Below are 24,638 nucleotides of genomic sequence, written 5' to 3'. Positions count from 1 at the left end.
GTGTGATTTTGAAGTTATAGTGAGCTGCTGTAACCCCTGCAGTGGTGGCTAGTGTCAGTCTCCCAGCAGTGTCACTTTCATTGTCCAGCGAGTGTGGTGACTGTTGCACCGTGCTCAGCAGTCTGAAAGGGATTACTGGACAGGCACGGGGTGATGTAACTGACTAGGAGGTAAATATTGTGGGTTTTTGATGGCCTGTTGAGTGTTCCTACACAGCAAAATCCAAAGTGTTAGATATTCAGTGTTGGAGTGGAGTGTAAAACATATAGAGTTGTTTCAACACTGGTTTAGTGTAATTTAACTACATGAGAGTTATTCTTCTAAAAGAGTTGGTGTTAATACAGGGAGTCAAATTTCATATTCTGCAAAACACTCTACAGTGTTGATTTCAAATATACTCAGAAGTCAAACCGTTGGTGGTTGTTTGAAAGAGGCGGGAGTCTAGCCAGACACTCTTTTCTTTGGACTGGAAAATGATCAGACATCCCTCAAACTGTGGCTAGGAACATCCATGTGTAAGTATGTCTAAGCAAATATGTATATTTAATTCAAATGTATAGCCAATCATGTGTATTACTATTTTTTACAAGAAGCTAAGGTTAACCATCAGTATTGTTTAGCTAGCATCAGCAAACCATGCTTAGCTAACAAGGCAGTAACATTATACAGTGAGGCAGCCGCGTCTCATTGGGAATCTATTGAAAAAAGGCTTGTGTGCTCGGAGAAAGGCGTTAGGTGGACACGGCCCCTTTTCTTATTAAGAAAAGTATAAGCAACACACTGATTCGGCATGGCAACCCAAGCTTAATAACAATGCGCACAACAGTCAATTTGGTTTTAGAGCAAGTTAGATGCTTGTTTGCCACTTCATGCTGTAGGCCTATTTGGCTCCATGGTATTGGATTGGTATCACTGACCACTTAAACTATCCTCAACAATAAGTTTAGTACAGTAATGTGATGTTGTGACTCGTTGCGCTTTATTTATTGTATTATTTAGTTTACGAACCGGCATGTAACCTACATTTTGGAAGGATTATGTACTCTGGTAGCTCAGACCTTTATTTTGAAGGTGGCTGGTTAGGATTTCCGCTATCATATTTCCTCCATATTCTTCTTATTTTTGCTGATATGTCGACCGAACGTTTGTATTAAATTGTTTAATTAAGTATATTGGGGTTCATGTAAAGGTTAGATACTTTTACATACAGGAAAATGATGGGGGTTATCGCTTAAGTATCGAGCGCCTTTTATTTTACCGCACTTGTTGCGCTTCCGTGAGCTTTACTTCCTCTTTGGGTCGAGACTCCTCGCGGTAAGCTACGTTTCCACTCTGCTCTCTGCACTTTAGTTGTTTTCTGTTCAAACTATGAAGTCAAGGTATTTAAAAACACATGTACAGTGAGTTTATTGACATTGTTATGTACTGGGTTAGTGATTTAATCAATTTCCATGTATAAATATGCTAATTAGAGAATACGTGCATCGAGGACTGTTAGCAGGGCCGCCATGTGGCCATACAAGCTAGCGTGTGCACAGTCAAGTCTGTTTACTGGCTAAGCTAGAAAAACGACATTGACTGTTGCTACCCAGTGGCATAATAAAGGCAACAAAGAAGAAAATTTTACTGAAACAGGTGTGGACTATTCATGAATGTACTTTGTTTTTAAGGACATAATGTTGGTCAAGGTGAGATTTGGTGGCAGTCAGAAGTACGTTAAGGTGGCAGAGACTGAAGAAGGCTATGCAGACTTCAGCTCGTTTCTTCAGAAAGGTTGGTACTACTTTTTTCACACAGCCCTGATTGTTGGTGTAAACTAATAATTTGCTAAAATGTTAGTTCATGCTATAATGTGATTTGATTTTAATACGGTTACATTGCCCCATCCATCAATTGTTGTTTATTATGCTGACGAATTGTAATCATGTATTATGGACAAGTTAAAATGCAATTGGTAATATATCTAAAATGTAGAATAAGAAAAAACTAATTTCTCTACTAATATATTTTGAGACTGTTGGTGTCCATTTTAGAAACAACAAGGAATAAGTTGTGTACATGTCATAGACCCTTGTTCCATAGTTAAAAGCCATTTAATTATTGATTAATAATTAATGATAAAAAAGTGTCAATAAAAGAAGCATACAAAGGACCATTTTTCTAAATCTGATATTCTCTCAGTAATAGGAAAGTTAGGTCTTCCTCTGCAGACTGAGTTATACTTGACAGATGAATCAGGGACAGAGGTGGATGCAGATGTATTTGAGGACCTTTTACAAGCAGGGGACCTTACAATCATTGTTTCTACAGAAAAGTCTACAGGTAAGATTTAGTCTTGTTAGGGAGAAATAAGGGTCATTAACCAGATGTACTGTAATAGTATGTATTGTGAAGGCATGTTTGTTTCAGTCAACTAACCTGAAAAGCCAAATAATTTGTTAGGGGGCCTCAAACAATATTTTTATTCAGTTGTGTGTATTTCTTTTAACTGTCTTGCAGTTGTGCTTCATCAAGATCAATTAGATGTTTCATCGGAGTCGCTTGTGTCAGACACCTCATCCTCTGTGCCTTCAGATTCATCTGATGCAACAATCATTCTTGAGAAAGGTAGTGGAGTGAAAAGGACCCACGCCGATCAGGAATCAGCAGAGGCGGTATATAAATTAATTTTTTTTTAATGTATTAACTAATCATAGACATTGTACTGTGGTCTTGTTGCAGGGGAGGTTAAAATTAAAATGTATTTGTTTCTTTGTCTTTAGATGGTGAGAGATATACTTCAGTCCAAGCCAGGGGGAGAAAAGGTGTTGCATGAATATAACAAAACAAAGACATTGACGGAAGGTACACGGCGACAGATGGTAAACCTACTGGTGGCTGACATGGTTGAAGTTCATGGGTAAGCATGTCATGTTCTCTCTAGTGCTCATCATGTCTCTACAAATAATATATGTATAGAGGATGTAGGTGTACATTTTAGAAACAATAAGGGATGTTTTCCTCAAATAACCTTGTTCCATAGTTAAAAGGTATTTAATTATTGTGGTCTCCTATTTCAGTAATATAATAAAGTTGGCTTTTCTATACAAAACAAATTTGTGTCAGAATAATCAAACAAACAAAAACATTGTGATAGAAAATAAAACTGAAGCAAAATATTACAAAAAGTAATCTCTACAGCAAAACGTATTCAATGGGAACACATCCCTGAACAACTAAAACTGCATGTTAGAGGTTGTTAATAGCTGGTAGTTCAATCGCAGGACTGACGGGCGTAAATATGATCAGTGAGATAGTAACAAAAGGGAGCTGTAAACAAAAGGACATGGTATCAAAAAGAAATAAGCACAGGACTAACAGTTGACATGATTACACACATCATTTGTTTGTATTGAAAGTCTACTTTTGAGTTTAACCTCTGCTTTATTGTGCTTTGTTCTCTCATATTCTTATTTTAGTTTGACATTTAAGATATTTTGATTAATTATAATGACACTAACACTGATTCAATACTTTACTACTAATTTAAAGCTTGAAAAATTATATATTTTCTTCTTTTAAAGGAGGCTCCCACCAACCTATGTGCGAACTAAATATGCTCTTGGCATCATTACTCTTTTTCCATACCTCAAGGATCCTTACTCAAAAAATGGATATGTAAGTTTGTAAATCAATGGCGTATGATAAATTGATATAGGGAGGTTATTCTGAATTTGCCCTGTAATGCTGTGATACATCAGTTATGTTTATCTTTGTTCTTTTGGGATTTTACAGGAGCACTACTATGATGCAGACAGCGGGTCTGGCTATTTGGCATGGAGGATAAAGACAGTCCAACGCAGCTCTGCAGTCCAGTCCCGGAGATGCTCAACCACCGCTACATATCAAGATGGTCCAAAGAGCAAGAGGGATTTTCTACTAACTGACAAGCAACTGTTTGGCGAGGAATGCCGCGAGGCGATTTCTTTATTGAAGCACACGACTGATGCAACAATTGTCAAAGAGAAGATGAGGGCAACCTTTCAATACCGCCAGAAACTGGTTCGAGACCATCAAAACTCCTCCACAGTCCTGGATGTTTTCCCACGTTTCCTCGATAGCCCTGGCTTGGTAGGAAAGACATACCATTGTTTAATTCATTTTAAAGTGAACAATGATAACTGGAGGATTACACTTTTATTTAAACAAGCGTAAAAATACTGACATTTAGTTTGTGGATGGTTTCCTTTGTCTATGAGAGGTTGCAAGGACTTAAAGTGTTTCTTCTGTAGATTGACAAAGACTTCACCATGATGTTTGGAGAGGATGCTTCTGGCAGATTTTTGGCAAAATGGCCCACCTACTTCAAACCTAGGATCCTGGCAGACTCCAAGAATTCTAAAGAGTTTGTCAAAGACCTCTTGTCTGGAAATCAAAGCTCCGATGGGTCTGGTAAGCATGGTTCATTATCTCTTTTAAAACATTTAATTACTTACCTGAATGCTCCAACTTATGTATTTTGCATAATCTGGTTTTATTTAAGGTTGTTTTCAGATTTAAATCTTTCTGACAATCTTCTACTTTCTTCTGCTTTCCCCCTAGACTGGGACAGTGACCTGTCAAGCATACTACTGCTGCTTCACCTACTTCCCCCCACTGCAAAAGGACACAAGAAGGGTCCTAGAATAAGCTCATATCAAGCTGTCGAACATCTTGTGAGATATCTGACGGTAAGCAATGTTTAAGTTCTTCTGTGCCACTTGTGCATGGGCTGCATATGTTTTTAGCAATGTAGCAGGTCATTAAAATGTTTCCTTGTTCCTCTTTGTTTTTGCAGATTGGAGTCAGTGTTGAGACCTTCCTTGGGAGTTTGGAACCAGGACAGCCTTTCCTCCTGTGTGTCGGTGAACAGAAGAACAACATCCAAAGATTCTATGTCATTGTTGACCACAAGGCCATCCCATGCAAGGCGCAGACATCCCTGGCAGCTTTCGATGAACTCTTCAAGGCACACTTCATCTTCAGCGTGAACTACCATGAATCCCTCAACAGCTTCTATACCTTCATCCAAACCACTGTGTTCAACATTGATGTGGGAAGTACCAAGGAAACTCCCCGTGTGAAGGAGCTCAGAGCAAGACTGCTGAATACACAGATTTGAGGTGATACACATCCTTGGGTGCAAATATGTTGATTTGTTTTATCTGTAAGGTACACCACAGAAGTTCTGTATTGCTTTGTCAGCATTTGAGATTTCACCATGGATTATATCCAGGAAAGACGTTACGTTTGAAATGTGGACAGCCGGGGTGTTCTTCATTATTTTGCACTTATTCAGGGTTCAAGAAACACCTTATTCGTTTGCACCGGGACACTGTTTCAACAAATACTACTGACAATGTGGACATGCACATAGAAGATGATGTGCCTTCAACTTCTCATTCAGTCTGTACAGTAACTCCTGTGGCCACCCAGGTCTCTGTTGATAAGCATCATTTGTTAAACGTGTGGTTCTGTTGTAGCACAGTTGCAATCATCGGGTGTTGCTGAGAGCACTGTCCAAGCAATGGTAGGGTCAAAGAAATAACAGTTTTTGGAACTTGCTCCTCCTCTTGATTCAAATTGTGAATATAGTGTTTTCACCAGTTGTTACTAACGGTATGACATATTATCTGAAGCATTTAATTAATGATCATCACAAGCTGTTCAAATCTTTGTTTCCTGAGAGAAGACTTATTCCGAAGCATCATTTTATGATACATTACCCCAGGTGTATTCGTAAAATAGGCCCACTCCTTCATGTATGGTGTATGAGGTTTGAAGCCAAACATAACTTCTTTAAAAGATCTGTCAAGAATTTCAAAAATATCACAAAAGCATTGGTAAAACAACACCAGAGACAGTTAGCTTATCACTGGGAGAATTTTAATTTTCAGAGGTTTGAGTTTGGTCCAGTAAGGAAGGAAACAATTGATAATTTGGAAGGTGGTGAGACTTTACTTGCAATGTTAAACTTGAATGCATACTCTGATGTGTCAACTACCAAGTGGGTGAAGAACTATGGAACTGAGTATCAAACTAGTATGTTTGTTTGTATTTCAACAAATATAGAAATGCCTGTTTTTGGAAAGATCAACCGTATCATTATAAATGACGATCAAGCTTTCATTTTGACTGGCACAGTTGATACTCTTTATTTTGATGAGCACCTTAATCCCTACTGTATCCAGGAGAGGAATGATTAATTTTCTGTTATTTCTGTTGATAAGTTAATTTATTATAGAACCTATGATAAACAGTTTTCTAATGGGATGGATGAAAAAGTATACATTGTGCCACATTGCCATATTGTGTGACCCTGTGAGAAACAGTACTCTAATGAGATGGATGAAAAAATTTACATATTGCCATATTGTGACCTGTGCTATTGAGGCTGGCAGCTGTGAAACATGTTAAAGCCAATGCTGTGTTAAATGGTGTACTTGAAAATACAATTTATTTTGAAATACAAACTTTTTGCATTGTTTTTTTCTTCCTTATAATAATACCGTACTGTAGGAATATGATTTAGAAGTAATAATATAAGCTAAATATTTGACCATGTATAGCATTAGGGATTATAACTCCCCACAGTGTTTTTAAAAATATATAAATCAACTCTTTAGAGGGTTAGATATCGAGTTAAATTTTAAATCTGATGTGGTGTTAAATGGGAGCAACTCTATTCAGTGTTAAAAAATAATACACTGATGGGTGTTAGATTTTAACACTGCACACTAGTGTTGTGTAAATTTAACCCTGGTGAGTGTTGACCAGTGTTAAATTTCAACTATCGAGAGAGTTGATTCAACTCAATCACAGTGTAAAGTATTTAACACTTTTAAAAGTGTTATTTTTACTCGATCTGGTGTGGACCTATATACACACTTTCAAAGTGTTGAATTTAACTCTATAGGTGTTGAATTAACACTGCCGATTTTGCTGTGTAGTTTAATGTTAAAGTGATAGTTCAGTATTTTCATGAATTGGGCTTGTATGAGTGTGTGTTATATTATGGAGATTGACATCAGTGCAGTCACTATGAGGAGTTTGGGAGAGACGTCACTTTAAGAGAAGTTTCAGTTTAGCATGCCATTGAAGGGATATCAGGGTTTTAAGGTAAGCATTTATAGGATTATGTGAAGAAATGTTTTCTTCTTCTGGCCCCCTCTGTAACATCACATTGCTGACTTCTGCTACAGTGATGTTTACCCTAAACTCCCCATAGTCACTGCACTGATCGCCATCTCGATAAGGTAACAGACTAACTATGCATTAGTAGCCCATACAAACCCACTTCCAAAAATACTGAATTATCCCTTTAACAGTTTGAATGTGCGTAAGCAGACAGTGATTTTTTACAAGCTTATAAGCAAATGTGTTGTGGTTCTCGTCATTACAAGTTTAGCAGCATTGAGGCAATATGTCAGGCATTTTGTGTCTGTGTCTTGTAGATGTACTTTAATTAAAAACCTGGCTGGACTAATCAATGAGACTTAACCACTACCTGAGCACTGCCCTGTCACTCCGCATCAGCAGTTTGGTGGGACTGGATTACTGGATAACTGTCTTTAGAGCTGTACTAGTGTCCGCCTGGTTGAACAGACTTTTAAGAAGTCATACAAAAAGAGTGACTGCTGCAATGTGTTCGTAGGGGTTCCTTTGTCTCAAACACAGAGCCACTGTGAAAAACAGACATTTTTGGAGCCTCAACTGTGTGTAAACAGCAGACTTTTTTTCAGCACCCATGAGTGGATATTCGCTGATTTTGACAAAAGTGGTTTGTATTAAAAACGGTATAATCCGTCTTGAACTCGCAAAAGTCCACATACAGTCCAGCAGACATCTCTTTCTCTCCATACCCTCACTTCTTCCCAGTGTGTGTGTGTGTGTGTGTGTGTGTGTGTGTGTGTGTGTGTGTGTTACAATGTGTATACAATTGGGTGGCTGTCACTCTATCAAGAGCCAGAGGACATATGTCAGCCAGCTACCCTCCCTACTGTCTCATAATTTTCTCGCTTTCTCCCTGTGGGGTGGCCATTACAGTGAGCCCCCTCAGGCCATGCCATAGCGCACACACACACACACACACACACACACACACACACACACACACACACACACACACACACACACACACACACACACACACACACACACACACACGCACACACACAATAAAACAATGTTTTAGTAAACCTGAAAACACATGCACATTTGCACACACACACATACACCACGTCTCCATCCATCCAGCCCAGCTTGAGGGCCTCTGTGAGTGGGCTCCAGCCCCACACAGCAGCTCCATGCTGGGGCCTTGGCCACATTAACAGCCTGGTGGGAGATAGGCTGGCTAGGCTCGCCAACAGCCTCCAGCAAACATCCTCCCACAAGAGCTGGCACCCTTTGGAGGAGCTGGAATGGCCACAAAGTGGGAAGAATATAATCCTGTTTGACTTGTTTTTTAGCTTTTTGTTTTTTTTGCAATGTCCTCAGCTACCATGGGGCTTATTTGGGCCACTTTCCACTCTAAATAAATATGAAGTGGGAGTCCTTTGTGTGATGTGGGCTCACGGGGAATTCAATCATTGATTAAATGGTTAGGGCAGGCAGCATGGTGAACACTAAAAAAATAAAGATATGATGAAGCAGTTTCGGTACAAGATGCCAAATATTAAGCCCCCTCGCTGTCATATCACATGACAGCTTTATATCCTTAGTGTAAGTATATCCTTCAGCTATGTTTCCCTGTGCGGATTAACACCTGAGTCATTGTTGACTGCCTCTATTTGGTGTTAGTTTGCCCGCCTTCAGCCCTGGCTGTCCCATATGGCCATTCTCCAGCTGACAGCCATTAGGTTGAAATGTATCTTACCTGCGTAGGGGATGGGGGCGTCTTTGTCCAGGGCCACCAGAGGAGGATCCAGCAGAACAATTTCAGTGTTTTCAGTGATCACCCCATGGTACGATGTCTCAATCCACGGCTTGTGTTTATTCACTGCAGAGAGACAGAAAGCATGTTGGGAGATGTCAGTGAAATACTTCTGCCACAAGGATTCAACAGAGGTATTGCTCTTGACGTGCTGACAACTTCAATTTCATTTCACCTGAAAAGTGTCCGAGGATAAACAATATATGTGAGACACGTGCACAAAGAGACTATAAGAGTACAATGCAGTGAGAAGACATGCTGTTTTTATTCTGTTCTTTGCAAAGCTTCTGTAGCCTCACTTTCTCCAAGACATTCTCATATTGTAAATATCCCCCATACTTACAGTTTTCTTTTCTCTTTTGTTTTATTCTCCCTTCAAACCATTCAGATACAAAAGAGAACTGTATCTGAGCCCAAGTCAAAACAAAGTTCAGGAGCTAAGGGGCTGATAAAGGCCATGATTGAGCACCTGGCTGTGTTCCGTGTCCACCCACCACTTGTTAAGCCAGTCAAAAGTCAAAAGAAAACTATGAAAAGGGCAGGCGAAAACAGCTGGAACACTCAAATCCTTCTTTTATCGCTTGGCCAGAAAAAGCAACAAATTAAACACGGTCCACTTTTACCTTCACATAGTGGATGGAAAACGACACAAAGCATAACATAATATGTGCTTAATTGGAGAATGAAGGCATTCAGTCATTTCACTGCATTCAGTGAAAAGAAAGTGTATTTTTTTTCTAAGTGCTAATCAAGCAATCATAACAGTCCAATTATGCCCTAAAAGCCTCTTGGCAATGCTAAAATGTGTTCTTTTCAAACAACCCAAACCAAACATCTTACTCTATAATGTGATTATACAAAGGAGACTATTTTGATGCTGTTGTAAAACCACATTTAATTGTATTGACATCACAGCATACAAAGTTGCTTGTAAGTGATTATCTGTTTTCACAGCACTTCAAATCTGATTAAAAAGCACTATCTCACTCTTGAACAATTCCCAACCATGGGTACGTTAAAAGCTACCAGGGGGGGGGGGGGGGGGGGGGGGGGGTACGTGGAGTGACTGTGGAGTTAATTCTGTTTTGATTTAAAATACATATTGGAATAGTTGAAAAGCATCCATTCAAATGTGTGTTTGTTTGCTAATATATTGTGCTAATCTTTAGTGATTGTTCTAATAAAAAAAATAACCAGGAACCAACAGGCTGACGGCACAAAACACACCTCCAACCTTTTAATCTGACACGAGATACAATGTATTCTCTCTTTTCTAAATTGGGTATTGGTTAATTGTCACTTGTAATGTTTCTGTTTCTGTCACCTGCCAAGACACTAGAGATGAGAATTAGCATTTTTGCTAACTCTATTTACTCCCTATTAAATAAACAACTCAAATAACAATGAAATGACAGCTGTACTTGTAGTTTAAATGCTTGTAAGACTATAACAAGCAGGGCATACAGTAACGTAATCAAAAGGTGTGTTAGGACAAGATGAAAATATATAACAGCATACTTTAGCGCACTGTATAATATTTTTTTTTACTCACAAGTAAGACCTGGTGAAAAACATGCTAACACTACAGGGATGCATTCATGAGTGTCAGCCCCCGAAACAGTCCAGTGAGATCATTTAGAGGGAACACATTAGTCTATTAGAACATGATGAATATGCATGAGTATGCTACAACACTGTGGGGTAAAATGTACCGGATTCCAACTTTGAATGCCAAACCAGGTCATTGTGGGGAATGAATAGCTCTGCTGACGCCACTGTGCATGCATTTCAAAAGGGAAATGTGATTTGTATGTGTCACCCCTGGCGCTGCCAAAGCTACAATAGAAACTAATGGAAACTGCCTGGTGTTCTGTGGAAAACCATGGAACAAAAGAATTAGCACACCGGCTTTTTTTTTTGTCTGATATCACAATCAAACAGCCAGATTTCAGATTTCAATCACTAACTCTTTCAGCCGGACACAGCGGTAGGCATGTTGTCGTCAGAAAGAAATAGGTTGTAGAGAATTTGTAAAAGGAGATGAAAAAAAGGTAATCTCCTGCTGCTGCCTGGGCCAGGTGCATAACCTCAATAAATGTGTACCACGGGCTACAGCACCGTTTGACCATGATGCCTGACTCAACTAATGAGGACACTTGAGAATTTAAGGGGTCTTTTCCTCAACTTCCTATTGCGTTCTCTCACCTTAGGAGCCCTAGTGCCCTTTAAATCCTTGTTCTTTGTCAAGCTCACTGTGACTGCTTAGCAATGTCAGGCTGACCTAAATGTTCTGTTATCAGCAATCGGCCAAAATGCTCTATTGTGAGAGCACAGGGCGGCCTACAGCTGCAACACTAGGATACGGCGGTGAAAATGGAGGCATTCACTTGCCTCCAGACACACTACGCACATAACACAAGTGGCAGGCGACAGAAGATCGCAATTCCGACGATATCTCACACACAGGTGACCTTTGGTGATATCGCCGGTGCACAAGATGGACTGCATCCTTCAGTTCAATCAGTCAGCTCGGCTTGGCCTAGCTTCACTGCTGCTGCAGGGTTAATAATGTCTCAAACCCTGCGCCACTTTCTCTGTGTGCGTGTTTGTGTGTGTGTGTGTGTGTGTGTGTGTGGGATGGAATGGTTTTTCAGCAGGAGTGATGAGGACATTAAAGGAGCGTCCACCTCCAGTAATCGCTGCAGTGTCTTTATGGGGTTGCCACCTACACGTCAGCCCCCACCATGCAGCCCCCACATCCGCAGCTAGATCCAATCACTGGGAAGAAATACGGCGCTGCCACCGTCTTAATAGAATGGAGTCCATGTATTGACAGCTCCAGACATGCCCATGAGTCATTTTCACAAAACGGATGGATACGCTCCCCTCTCTTCTTGAAAATAAAGCAGGCTATCAGAGGTTGGAGAGGGGTGTTGGTGTTGTGTGTGTGTGTGTGTGTGTGTGTGTGTGTGTGTGTGTGTGTGTGTGTGTGTGTGTGTGTGTGTGTGTGTGTGTGTGTGTGTGTGTGTGCGTGTGTGTGTGTGTTGGGGGGGAGGCAGACCATCAGTTCCAGAGATTCCCAGGGGAAACATTGCAGCCGCTTACCACGATCGAAACCCACTGCTGCAAGCGCTAATGCCTTGACACTAAGTGATTAGCTACATACTCCTCCATGGCAACTTGAATCAAAACTAAACACAGTTAATCCTCTGATCGATATGAAGGGAGAAAAACGACACCCTGCAAAGCCAAATTTACCTGCATCCTTTCCCTCTGCAGGTATTGTCAGAAAGAAAGCACTTGTCCCAGATGCTCTCCTCACTAAAAGTCTGCTAACGACAAAACCAAAGACAATATTTGTCAATTGGACATTTTGTTTGAACTTTGCGATGCTCATCTAAGAATCAGCATTAAGGCTTCAGACAGGCACTGATAAGAGGTCTGCTTAAAGAAAAGTCAGCGCACACACACACACACACAGCTGGAAAAAAAAACAGGCAGCTGCACTCCAAGTGACCCCAATTTTTTAAAGCAAACACCCTGGCTGGCTACTAAAAGCACACGGTAAATGGCATGCCTTTGTGAATGGAGGGAGGTCGATTTTTGCCAGGGTCTTATCAAAACCTTGTAGCTTTTTAAGTTAGACATGGCTAATAGAGATGCAACAGCTTCAAAGAAGAGCTGGAATCAAAAGCACTAGTTTTAGTTGCATGTGTGAACAATTACAGAAAACCACTCATACAACACTGTTGTGTTTGCTTATTTAGACCTCATTTATCTTGATTGATTTATTTGACTTTCTACCTAAATTAACTCAATCCACTCTTTTCTGCCTTCAATTGTCCTGGGCGTAGAAACTAAATGAATACAATGTATTACTAACACATTTAAATAATAATACCCATTCCCTAGTAAATGTATATATTTTTTTTTACAAATGAGTGGAGTTAAAGGCCACCAAATCACTTTTGTTCTTCAAACCAATTCAATTACATGGGTTGAGTGGAATCAACCCTGCCCAGGCTAATAGAATCAGGGTTGTGTGACGGCTTCAAGGTGAACGCGGGAGCTGGGCTTGCCCTTTTACATGTTGGCTGCCGGTCAGCCACACTATCTACCTCCGCCATTTCACATGCCAATTAAGGGCCAGAGTCGTGGATTTGACTTGAGGCTGCTGTGAGAATGGCAAGAGAACAACCGATTAATCTTTTGACCAGGCAAATGGTGTGTCACTGTGCTTGGCGGGGGTACCACCACCTCTTAATAGGGCGGGGTGCTGCAATTTGAACAAGGCCCAGAGGGGACAGGGGAGGAAGAGAAACAGTTGTAATTAAAAATATCTTTGTAGGAAATTAAACTCTGATTGATAAGGTCAACGCAAGGGGGGCTGTGATGAACACATTAGCATAATGAAAAGTAAACCTAGCAGAGACAGTTAGCCATTAACGGGGGGGCACCAACAGGCAATTACAGCCACACAGTAAGCTGCTGCCACGCTCAGAGCTCGGAGAGGCTCAGAGATGCCCATCCAATGATTGAAAAACATCCCCACCACTGCAGAGGTGGGATGTGTCTAAATTTTGTTTTCTGCTTTCCCCTCAACCACTCCATTGTCGCAGTGATGCGTGCCTTCTTCTTTGAACCTAGGCGATCTTTTGCAAAACTTTAATCTTCTTTGCACTCTCGCTGACAGGGAACCATCTGGCAGGAAGAGGACTTTATTAAATATGAAAAGCGCCTAAGTAGATTCTCCTCTCGTCTCTGGATGCATTGAGTCCTCAAGTTGCCAACGTTGATTTTGACTTGGCATCACGGTTAGACTAAAGGGTAACACATGTAGTCTGCAACCTAATACATCTGACATGGCTGGTGTGTGTGTGTGTGTGTGTGTGTGTGTGTGTGTGTGTGTGTGTGTGTGTGTGTGTGTGCGTGTGTGTGTGCGTGTGCATGAAATGTTCATTTTGACTACTAATTTATGAAATGCACCTGATTAGAGACCCAGCTGCAGAGGCCAATATTTTCTGACTTTAAAACATTTGTTATGGGTCAAGAAGCTCCAAAAACACTGGATCCTGCAATTCCCATAATGCATCAATTTCCCCTTCAAATGACATGTACTGACTTTAATAAACTGTGAGGAATATATGCTAGTTTCTGTATGAAGAAGAAGCTGGGTGACAGAAATGTGAGATTATTGTATAAGAATTCCGTTATAATAAATACAAATATAAGGCGGGTACTAGGAAATAACCGCTTTCTCTAAAGCAGGGTGTTCATAACAGATAAGAAGTGAATCTCTGCTCATTTCTCCAAAACACCGATGCCTGCGGCAGTGGATGCAAACAAACATAAAGAAGTCTGACTTCAGAACAGCTGCCAAGCTCAACAAATAATTCCGAGAAGGTTTTTGTTGTGCCTTGGTGGTATACAAGCGAGCTCATTACTCAGTCAGAGCATTCAGCAGAAGGAAAAACTGTGTTCCTTCCAGAAGACCTGGGTCACACCTGAGCCCCCCCCCCCCCCCCCCTCCACTACCTCCACAGTCCCTCTCAGACTGTGACACCATGACCTCTGCTGTGCTTCTCATCTCAGAACAGTGTCTAGAGGACACGTCATGGATACAAAACTCCACACTTTCACGCCAATCTAAAAAAGCATCCCATATTCCCTGGGATCCGATGGATTTGAAAATCATAACTTGGCCTGAAAATACTTCACTTATGGCTCCCCCTTTTGTAGATGTTATGTTATGGATTTAGTTTGTGGAGATTATGAGCTGATGTGCGTAGCCCTGGACGGGCCCAGATAAAGCTGGATCACACAGCTCTTCTTTGAGGTCTGTTGAGAGAGTGGAATAACCTAACGATTCAGAGGCTGCCCTGCATTGCCCTAAGGTCTGTGTGATTGTGTGTGTGTGTGTGTGTGTGTGTGTGTGTGTGTGTGTGTGTGTGTGTAAAAAGTGTTAGCCTGTGCTTTGTGTGTGTACTTGTCATGCTGCTTTTGTAGCCCAAGGCAGGCAGTGCATTCTGGCCGCCGTGTGTGCGTGTGTGTGTATATGTGTGTGTGCGTGTGTGCGTGTGTGTGTGTGTGTGTGTGGCTGCTCCACAGGGTAGTGTGGGAGGCTCAGGGGGAGGCTGGGGAGCTGAGCAGTGTTGTAGCAGGACCCCACAGCCTCCTAACCTAAGAAATCCAAAGACACCAGACAACACACTCTTCCCATGTTGAAATGTTAAACGTCAAACAGCAAAACACAGCTCATGCAGACAAACAGAAATATTCATACCGGTGTGTTTACCGTTCTGCACAACACAAAGTGAAGGAAAACACACACACAGAGGAGGCAAGTGCCGCCACACACATATCAAAGTCCTGCTTTATTTGCACCTCAATGAACAGTGGCATTTTTGGTTTTGACATTTCTCTCCTTCCTGGCCCCGGACATTGTCCCTGCAGCAAAATGATATAACCCTGACAAAGGTAAGGCTTTCTGTCACAAGCTTGTTTCCCATACACCTTGACTGAAGTGCAAAACCATCTCCAATGGAGTATGAAATACACCAGAAAATAAGAGCTAGAGAAAGCAAGGACAATGGCAAAAGGAACCACACATTTTTTCGTCTGTAATGTTACAGAACATGGTGCTCTTTCGTATGGGGACCAAAACAAAGGGTGGAGGGACACTGCTATGCACTAAGGTGCACAGCAGAAAAAAAACTAAAAGCATCCATCTAAAAAGGACCAATAGTGCATTTATAGGAGCTGAAAATGTACTCTTTGTGCCATTACCCGCAGCTATCATGACACTCTCTTCATCAAATGGCTTCACACTCACAAATGTTCCCTCTGTGCATCATCCGAGAGCCATTATCATGGTCCATTATTGTATGTGCAATTTGAGATTTGGCATTTTACAGCTTCCTGCATTTCTCTCTCACACACATGCACCGGGAGCAAGTCAAGAGATACACCTACACAGCACACTATACTGACAGGGCTCAGGAGGCACAACAGCATCCGATATGCTGCAAATTTACAAAATATTACATTAGGGTAATGGTGGAAAAGCTTATGAGAATACATTTCACGGGGAAAGACTAAAAGGGTACTTAAAATCTCAATATTAAGAAGTATTTTGGATATACACTTTGTTTCAAAACCACGTTATCTGATGATTTGGGGTATTCACTAACTAATATGGCAGGTGAAAATCATTGTATACCTCGAATACAAACTACAGTATAGTTGATTAAGTTGTAAGTCAAGGTAAAACAATTAGAATAGATTAAGTTTGAGGAATAACCTGAGATGTCATGTTCACAGGAAGGGCCCAGACGGACAGAAAGACCCCCAAACACAATGCCTTTGCCTATATCCGACGCGTAGACATAAAGACTTTTGCAATATTTCATTTTTTTTTTGCACTTTTACTCTTTTAATGTAGCAATTGTGCATTAAAACAAGTGGATGGAAAGGAACATATGGAAAGAGACTAATGATGTGTGTGTGTGTGTGTGTGTGGGTGTGTGTATGTGTGTGTGTGTGTGTGTGTGCCTGCCTGTGTGCATGCGTGTGTGTGTGTGTGTGAGTGTGTGTGCCTGCCTGCCTGTGTGTGTGTGTGTGTGTGTGTGTGTGTGTGTGTGTGTGTGTGTGTGTGTGTGTGTGTGTGTGTGTGTGTGTGTGTGTGTGTGTGTGTGTGTGTGTGTGTGTGTGTGTGTGTGTGTGTGGCTGTATTCGTATGTGTGTGCTGCCTGTCAGAAAGTGCTACACACTTCACACCTATAGCAGCGTGACCTTGGCAACAATTTGTCCCCATGTCTGTTCATTTATAGATGTCTTCTTTATACATCTCTTTTCATTGTTTCCTTCTATTGATCGTTACATTCCTTCAAACTTCCAATCTATCCCCCATACCGTTTCATCACTCCAACACATCCAATCAAAAACACAGTGCTTTTATCTGGCCAGTCACTCTTTTCATCTTAAATGCCTCTAAACCACCAGACACAAGCTCCCTTTTTTCTCCCACAAGCGCTTAGTCCTCCACAGCACTTAGGCCCCGGTGCTCTTAAGAGTGTGTTCGTGTGATTCCTCCTGGCAGTCCATTCCATTTTGCCTCTCCCTATCTTTCTCGTATCACTCTAAAAATCAAAGGCAAGTCGGCAAAGGGGACGTGATGAGAGGAAGAGAGTTTCCTTACTGGGACTCTCTCTATTTGGACCTCTGATTGCACTCAGACACACTCACACATACTCAGACACACACACATACATACACACACACACACACACACACACACACACACACACACACACACACACACACACACACACACACACACACACACACATCATTATTGCGTTAAGGGGACTTCCATTTTGTCCCCAAAAGGAAGGTACGTCCCCACAATATCACTGTGTAAACAAAAAAAATGTCCCCGCAACATGAATAATACCAACACACACACACTCTCTCACACACACACACACACTCACACACACACAGCCTCATCCTGGAGGAGAAGGGAAGAGAGATATCCTGCAAACTGAAACTTAATTTCTTCTCCTCCCCCAGTGCTATGTATTTCCCCATAGCAGATCATTCAGAAGAGAATAGAGATACAAAGGAAGTTTAAAGGGCAATGATGTTCACAAAGGAAATAAGCTTCAGTGTAATGACCGTGGGATTTGTGGTACACTACACATCCAACAAGACAATTGTGTTGGTCACCTGTTCATTGACAGACAGCCAATCTGTCCCTGGGAGATCATTGAATAAATCTTATCATGTTTGGGTCGGGCAGTTTACCTCCATCCATTGTCACTGAAGGTGAATGGTGGTAAAATAATATTGTTGCTGAAGATTGCCCAAACCTCAAACAAAGAAAAACATTTTGTGAAGAACCAATTTTAATTTATACATCTGCAGGTCATTTAGAAGAAGTTAGAAGTCAAGTTTTGTATCCTTGCACTTTCAATAGGGTAGAACATTTGCAGTGGTACACAGCAGTACTACCCAAGACCTGCAAACACAATTCAATGGGTAAAAACCGTGGAATTCCCCTCTAAACCTTCACTGTGACTAACTTCTTTAGTTAAACCAGTTTTTGCCATGGTTGAAACACAAGATGTGCAGGGCATGACCACAAATAGCTGAACTCCAAGAACAGAAAGACATGGAAGGCAACAACGTGTACAAAAAGTACTTTTAAGTTAGAAATATGTGACCGACCACATAGGTGCAAGCAGTCTCTCTCCGATTCTCTCTCACACACACACACACACACACACACACACACACACACACACACACACACACACGCACACGCACACACAAGTTAACACTGAAGGCGAAGTCAATCTGGCTTGGCAGCTGGATAGGCTTCGGACTATGTCTGGCATACTGACAGCTACTTCCCTATCTGAAGGAGATGAAGGCGGCAGAGAGAGTTATCACCTCCCGGATGATTGATCAAGGAAACACACATGAAGGCACAGAAGCACTTGTGTGTATGTGAGCTATATAGGCTTGTGCTTATGTTTTAAATAGTAAAATGATAGACAGTCACACAATAGGCCTCGGGCAAAAGGTACAGCGGCACTCATGTATTCAAAAAAGCCGATATAAAAATAATCTAAAATAAAAAGGTAATAGCAGATGTTCAGCACTCACAGCCCCCACTTAAATGTACACTTATGTCCACAGGCATTCTGACAAACAATTACCGTGCCATTCCTCCCACTGACCAGCACTCTTCATTTAATGGTCTATGTCAGCAACCTACTGTTATGTGGCACTTGTGCAGAAGTGCATAAGCAATCACTTATTTATGGGGGGGGAGGGGGGGGAGGGGCTTTTTGTGCATTACAATATCCTGTCAATTTGTTTTAACAGCCAATGTTGAAGAAGTTATTTTTGATGTACTTTAGACTGAAGACAGTGAGAGTAAGGGAGTGGAACAAACTATTTGGTATTTGTTTATGGCATGTTAGTCATTGAAAAGCTGTACTTTGTTGTTTTGTGTAGAGAAAAATAAAGTCATTTGGAAAACGCATGGGTGTTCAATGTCAATGGATTAAGCCTGGCATGTGTTTGTGTTTGTGTTCAGTTGTACTGTGGGCACTCTGGAAATGTACTTGCCTTTGCAACACAATGTAAAACAAGCTTTTTCACAGCACTAAGGCAAAACACATTAGGACAAGAGGAGCCACCCCCCCCCCACCCCCACAGTTCTTTTCTATTTAGCCTTGAGATATGTGTGTTTACCAGTTGAGCTGGTGGATAAAAAGCCAAATTGCCGGGAGCCAGAAACAGATCAGTGATGGCTGGTGAGTAATGGGAGAGTCCGCGGTATGTATGAGGGACGTGAATTGGGCTGTTATTGTTACGCTGCACTGTGTTGGTAGCCTTGAAACAAAGAAGCCTCATCAGCAGCAAGTGGAGCAATAATCACACACACACATTCACACACGCACGCACGCACACACACACACACACACACACACACACACACACACACACACACGCACACATGCACACATGAGGATACGGTTAAACTCTATTTAAACCTAGCTGCTACCAATCGTCAGCACCTTCAGCCATTAAGAAGAAAGAAGTGATGATTTCAAAAGAGTGAAGTGCCGAAATGAACTAGAGACAACCTTGGAGGTTCATTCATTGGCTGTCGGACGCCATCCCTCTGGGGAATAGTGCTTCTCTGGGAGCTATGAGGCAAGACGTGCAAACACACACCCACACATAGGCTATGCTGTAAATACCATACCTAATAAAGTAGTTCATTCCGATCTTGCAAAAGCACATTTCATAAGCACACGTTCTCGATGTCACACACACATGCACTTAAATAATTCCAGTGTTCAAGGTATGCCATTTGGACACGTGGGTTACTCCAGAAAACCATTAAATTGAGGTTAAACTTTCAGTAAAACATGGGGAAACTATCACCAATTGGTTACACCAGGTCACATTGTTCTACTCTTTGTTTTAGATAATCTGCCAAAATGGTTGGGAACCGCTGGTTGGAATAACTGCTATTATTACTAGTTAGGAAAGGGCCAACAATAAGAACTTAGATGTAATAAACCATGTAACTATGTACTGTTCTGCAAAATCTACTTTTCAGAAAGACACACAGAAACATCATGATGAGATTTTAGACAGACAGACAGAAAGACATGGGGCGGTCAACCGATGGGAGGATCCATCAGTGCATGAGGTCCTGGAAAAACAACATATATATTTTCTCAAGGAGACACTTTCAGACAGAGTGCAGATAGAAAGTTTCTTCCCTCAAGGCATTTGGTGGCCTGCTTGACAAGTGGCCATCTGTTACAAACACTCTTTAAGAACAAGCTTGCTCATGGCTGACCTTACAGCACTCAGAGAAATATTAAGTGCTTGGGAAATGTATTGCATCCCTTCTATGAATGCTACAAAAACATTCCAACTTATCTGTTAAAAAAAACTTCTAAATATATGTCACTGATCAGATTTCCAGAACCTAAACACGATAGCGAATGTGTAAAGATTGATTTTAACTGTGCTTATCTGCTCCAAGGTAAACTGTACATGTAGCCTGTCTGGCTAACTAGCTTACTAACAAGTTGTATCCTAGTGCTATTTCCAAGGCCAAGAACCACATCATTAAAAAATAAGTAAGCAATCGAATCACTTGAGCTGACTTCCTATAAGTGACTAACGTTAAACAGTCCCCTCCCTCATCCCTACGTCACCACATGAACAGGCAGCAGTCTTCGCCAGATAGCGTCGCAACGGAGAACAGCAAGCCATCTAGCGTCACCTCATCAGTAAGTACGATAAAAATAACATTCCGAATTATGTTTACCTGCTCCGCCATTATAGCCAGGTAAACATTTAGCTCTGGCATTCACGGGCAGAGAGACCCGCCTCTTTGAACAGTGCTCTCTCCTGATAAAGGCATTTGGGATACAAGGAAAGTTTCTTTACTGTTGAAAACAAGTGTTCTGAACCGAGCACACTGTATAAGTGATGGCTGTATGAGTATAGAGCGATGTTACACGTTATAATAAAAATAAAATATGGCTTACTGCTACTTTGAATAACTAAAAGTCTTATGTTTTATGGACCCCTTGCTTCAAAAATTAGTAACACATTGTAGGGAAAAAAACAAGAAAATGGAAAAAGTCCAACCGCACAGTCATTCTGTGCTATATTATTTACTTTATTTTCTTTCGGTCTGACATTCAAATTCATTCTTTGCCATCCACGACTCCAAGATTAGCCTATGGAATTATAATTACATTAGAGCTGCAACGATTAATCGACTAATCGATTATTAATCGATTATTAAAATAATCACCAACTATTTTGATAATCGATAAGTCATTTCGAGTACTTTTTTAATAGAAAATGTCCAAATTCTCTGATTTCAGCTTCTCAAATGTGAATATTTTCTGGTTTATTTAATATATGAGAGTTTTGGACATAACAATACATTTGAGGACGTCAACATGGGCTTTGGAAAATGTATCAAAATTGTTCACCATTTTCTGACATTTTACGGACCAAAACAGAAGGAAAATAAATCGACAGATTAATCGATTATCAATATAATCGTTAGTTGCAGCCCTAAATTACATGCCCTGAAGTGTGAATGCTGCAGTCCAATTACAGCCCCCCTCGGCTCCAATCAAAATGGCGTGTTTTCCAATGGTTTCGCTGCAGGTTGCGCCCATACAAACCTGGTTCAAATGAAGTGGAAGAGAGGAAGTGACACATCAACAAAGGCAATTACATCCCAACAGCCTTAGAGAGCTATTTCCAACAGAGACACATGGAGTAATTTAATTCAAATAGCTATGATTATCGAAATGTTCTTTTACTTGCGGTCTGACTAGCTTAAATGTTTTGTAATTTGACAACCACTAATCATTTTGTGCAGATGAAATCCTGAAACTATTAAGTGCTGAATTCAATAGAATCATGATTATCTTTGGTTAGGAACTTCCTTGAGGAAACACATAACTAACAAAACTAACTCTCAAACTAAAGATGAAGATTGATCACACTAATGCATCTTTGTTAAAGGCACAGCACAGACAGCTCAACATGTTCCTCATCATTCACAATCAATGGAACACGTCTTAGCTGATAGTCTGGATCTGCTGGGGTGGAATCGCACTATACGTTGGTCGCTAGCTTGACAGAGTGCTGAGAACATATGTTTTACTGACAATAGCTACTGTTTAGTAATCCACTGCAGAATGGCTGCGTTGTCAAGTGACTGATACATTGAACTGAAAACCACATGGGAACAGAAACCTATTGTGCTACAATCAGCCGAAATGATATTAAGTTATGAAAAATGGCTTTAATCTAGAGCTACAGTCTGGATAATGGAGCACAGCCATGCGTGGCATGAGGGCTTTGGTTTGGTAGAGGCTCACCACCTGACAATGGCCATTTGCTAGCGCCGTGGCTGCCAAGGAAGATGAACATTTTGCAGAAATAATGAAGCCAGCTCCTTCAAACAGACAAATTCTAGATTCAGATTGCCTTAGATAGGCTCTTAGCCAGCAGCATTTCACAACGGCAGGGAAACTGCATAGATCATGGCTTGACAGTCTTATTGTCCTGCTGTGACCTAACCATGAACTTCAAAGCAAACCTCCGGGCCAGCCCCATAACAATGTTTACAGCCGGCCCCAATGCCGAGGGAAGAGCAGGATAACCCGCGCTGCTGACCTTTGTGGGAATGGAAAAGAAAGTATTCATGGCTTGCAGTAGTATCAATCACACACTGCAATGAAGTGACATAACCCATTCCAGTGGCAGCTCTGTAAGCACTTTTACAGCCGGTGCCATAACGGATTTCACATACTGTATGCCAGGCCCCGGTCCAGCCCAGCTTGACACATGTGCTCCCGTCCACAGAGCGCACCATCAGTATTCCGGCTGAGGTCTGGACCCTATGAATATTTGAGTTGCTCGCCCACTCGCTACTGAGTACAGCGTAAAAAGATGCTGGCTCCAGTTCAAAGGCCGCTTAGCATCAAAAGATAAACAGGGCAGAAGCTGCTTCAGAGGAGACGGGGTAGACAAAAGGTGTGCAAAGACAGGTTGTACAGGGGGCAAGGGTGCAGGCAAAGCCCAGATTGGATTAGTTGTAGGGCATTAAAGGTTGATTCAGCAATTCTGGAGAACGCTTGTTTTCGAAATCACTTTTTGTACTACTGTATCTCCTCACGATCCGCTACCTGTCCATATTGTGTGTGCGCTGAAAATAAAAACAGTTTCAAGACAAGCCTAGGCTCTGTCAACAGGTGTTCTATGTATACCTATGTTCTATGTTTATATATCCTTTATACAGAGCCTAGGCTGTGTATTAACACCATATTTTTCATCAGCAAACACAGGAGATATTAGGTGATTTTTGAAAAATTTGATTTGTATAACCTGAATCACTGACTCCACCTTTAAAATAAAGAGTGAATTATATCTTTATGTGTTCTTTTCTTCCCTCTGATCAGTAGCTATATTCATCACACCAAAGCTCTTGCGGGTGTTAATAACAAAGCGTAGGTTGGCCGGTGATAAAGATTTCCCCAAAGTCAGCACAGTCATTTCTGAGCTTGCATTAGAGGTTCGTTTTCATCAATCATCTCCAAGCCAGACGGCTGATCTGAAGTCAGCGCAGGTCATTCAGGTTAATGTGAATACGATGATCAAAGTCAGTCACTCGGTGATTCCAGCTCAGCACTTCTCATCTTCACAAACTGGATAAATATCAGCTAATGTGCTCTTGGTTGGAGTATAGCTGCCTAGGCTCATAAGAAGTGTGTAGTGGTGCATTTACTCATATCAAATGCACACACACACACACACACAGTTGATTAGAGAAAGGTCAATCTTCCTTCTGTCTCCTCTGCTGTTAGTTGTGCATTCAGGCTGTCGCCATCTCTCTCCCTCTCTCCTTCACACTGACACAACACACACACACACACACACACACACACACACACACACACACACACACACACACACACACACACACACACACACACACACACACACACACACACACACACACACAGAGGGGAATACATTTACGCACAAATCCAAATATCGAATCAAACTATTCAAGTATTAAAGCAAGAATGTGTGCAAGATTGTAAAGTGGCATTGTTGATGTATCGGCAGACACATTTCGGGCTTCCTGTTATGTGTGTGTGTGTGTGTGTGTGTGTGTGTGTGTGTGTGTGTGTGTGTGTGTGTGTGTGTGTGTGTGTGTGTGTGTGAGTGTGTGTGTGTGTGTGTGTGTGTGTGTGTGTGTGTGTGTAGGGGATATATGTGAAAATAATAACAATATTTTTTTGTGTGGGCAGCAGAGCCAATTCCATCAACCAATTCTCTGCGACGAGATAAAAGAGGAAGTAAAAAAAAATAGCAAAACTCTGTCTTTCTTTCTCATTACTGGCAAAAATAAATATATAACAGCTCTGCATGATCAGACTGCAGTGATGGGAAAAGAAGTGTCGAGGGAGGGAAGTGTGTGTGTGTGTGTGTGTGTGTGTGTGTGTGTGTGTGTGAGTGAGTGAGAGAGACAGAGAAAACACACTCATCCATTTTTCATGGCTGCTAGCTGCAGCTGAACCTTGTGGACAGGAGAGAGAGAGAGGGAGAGAGAGAG

At 41.4% G+C, this 24,638-nt stretch overlaps 2 protein-coding genes across 2 annotated transcripts in view; one reads left to right on the top strand and one right to left on the bottom strand.

Annotated features, from left to right (window-relative positions):
* Positions 1 to 24,638, bottom strand: part of LOC307248586 (calsyntenin-2-like) — a gene marked incomplete at both ends in the record, with an annotated part of 246,647 nt that overhangs the window by 148,417 nt on the left and 73,592 nt on the right. Inside the window, one exon of the mRNA XM_080025007.1 lies at positions 8,894 to 9,016. Within this exon, the coding sequence (XP_079881133.1) occupies positions 8,894 to 9,016 (123 nt within the window). The remainder of the gene's footprint in view (positions 1 to 8,893; positions 9,017 to 24,638) is intronic.
* LOC307271256 (uncharacterized protein) lies at positions 1,676 to 5,426 on the top strand. Its single transcript, XM_080053666.1, has 9 exons — positions 1,676 to 1,773; positions 2,182 to 2,322; positions 2,500 to 2,654; positions 2,763 to 2,899; positions 3,564 to 3,657; positions 3,775 to 4,110; positions 4,272 to 4,431; positions 4,582 to 4,709; positions 4,817 to 5,426. Exons 1-9 carry the CDS (start codon positions 1,677 to 1,679, stop codon positions 5,138 to 5,140), a joined length of 1,572 nt encoding a protein of 523 aa, XP_079909792.1. The 5' UTR covers position 1,676; the 3' UTR covers positions 5,141 to 5,426.

Source organism: Ammodytes marinus (genome assembly GCF_949987685.1).
Source record: "Ammodytes marinus genome assembly, chromosome: 3".
Taxonomy (NCBI): Eukaryota; Metazoa; Chordata; class Actinopteri; order Uranoscopiformes; family Ammodytidae; genus Ammodytes; species Ammodytes marinus.
Note: the sequence above shows the minus strand (reverse complement) of the source record. Positions and strands in the feature narration are given on the sequence as shown.

Excerpts from the sequence above, each read along its gene's own strand:
- LOC307271256 (XM_080053666.1), top strand. The coding sequence starts at position 1,677 with ATGTTGGTCAAGGTGAGATTTGGTGGCAGTCAGAAGTACGTTAAGGTG. Across the intron at positions 1,774-2,181 it reads CAGCTCGTTTCTTCAGAAAG|TAATAGGAAAGTTAGGTCTT; the intron begins GTTGGTACTACT and ends ATATTCTCTCAG. Across the intron at positions 4,432-4,581 it reads TCAAAGCTCCGATGGGTCTG|ACTGGGACAGTGACCTGTCA; the intron begins GTAAGCATGGTT and ends CTTTCCCCCTAG.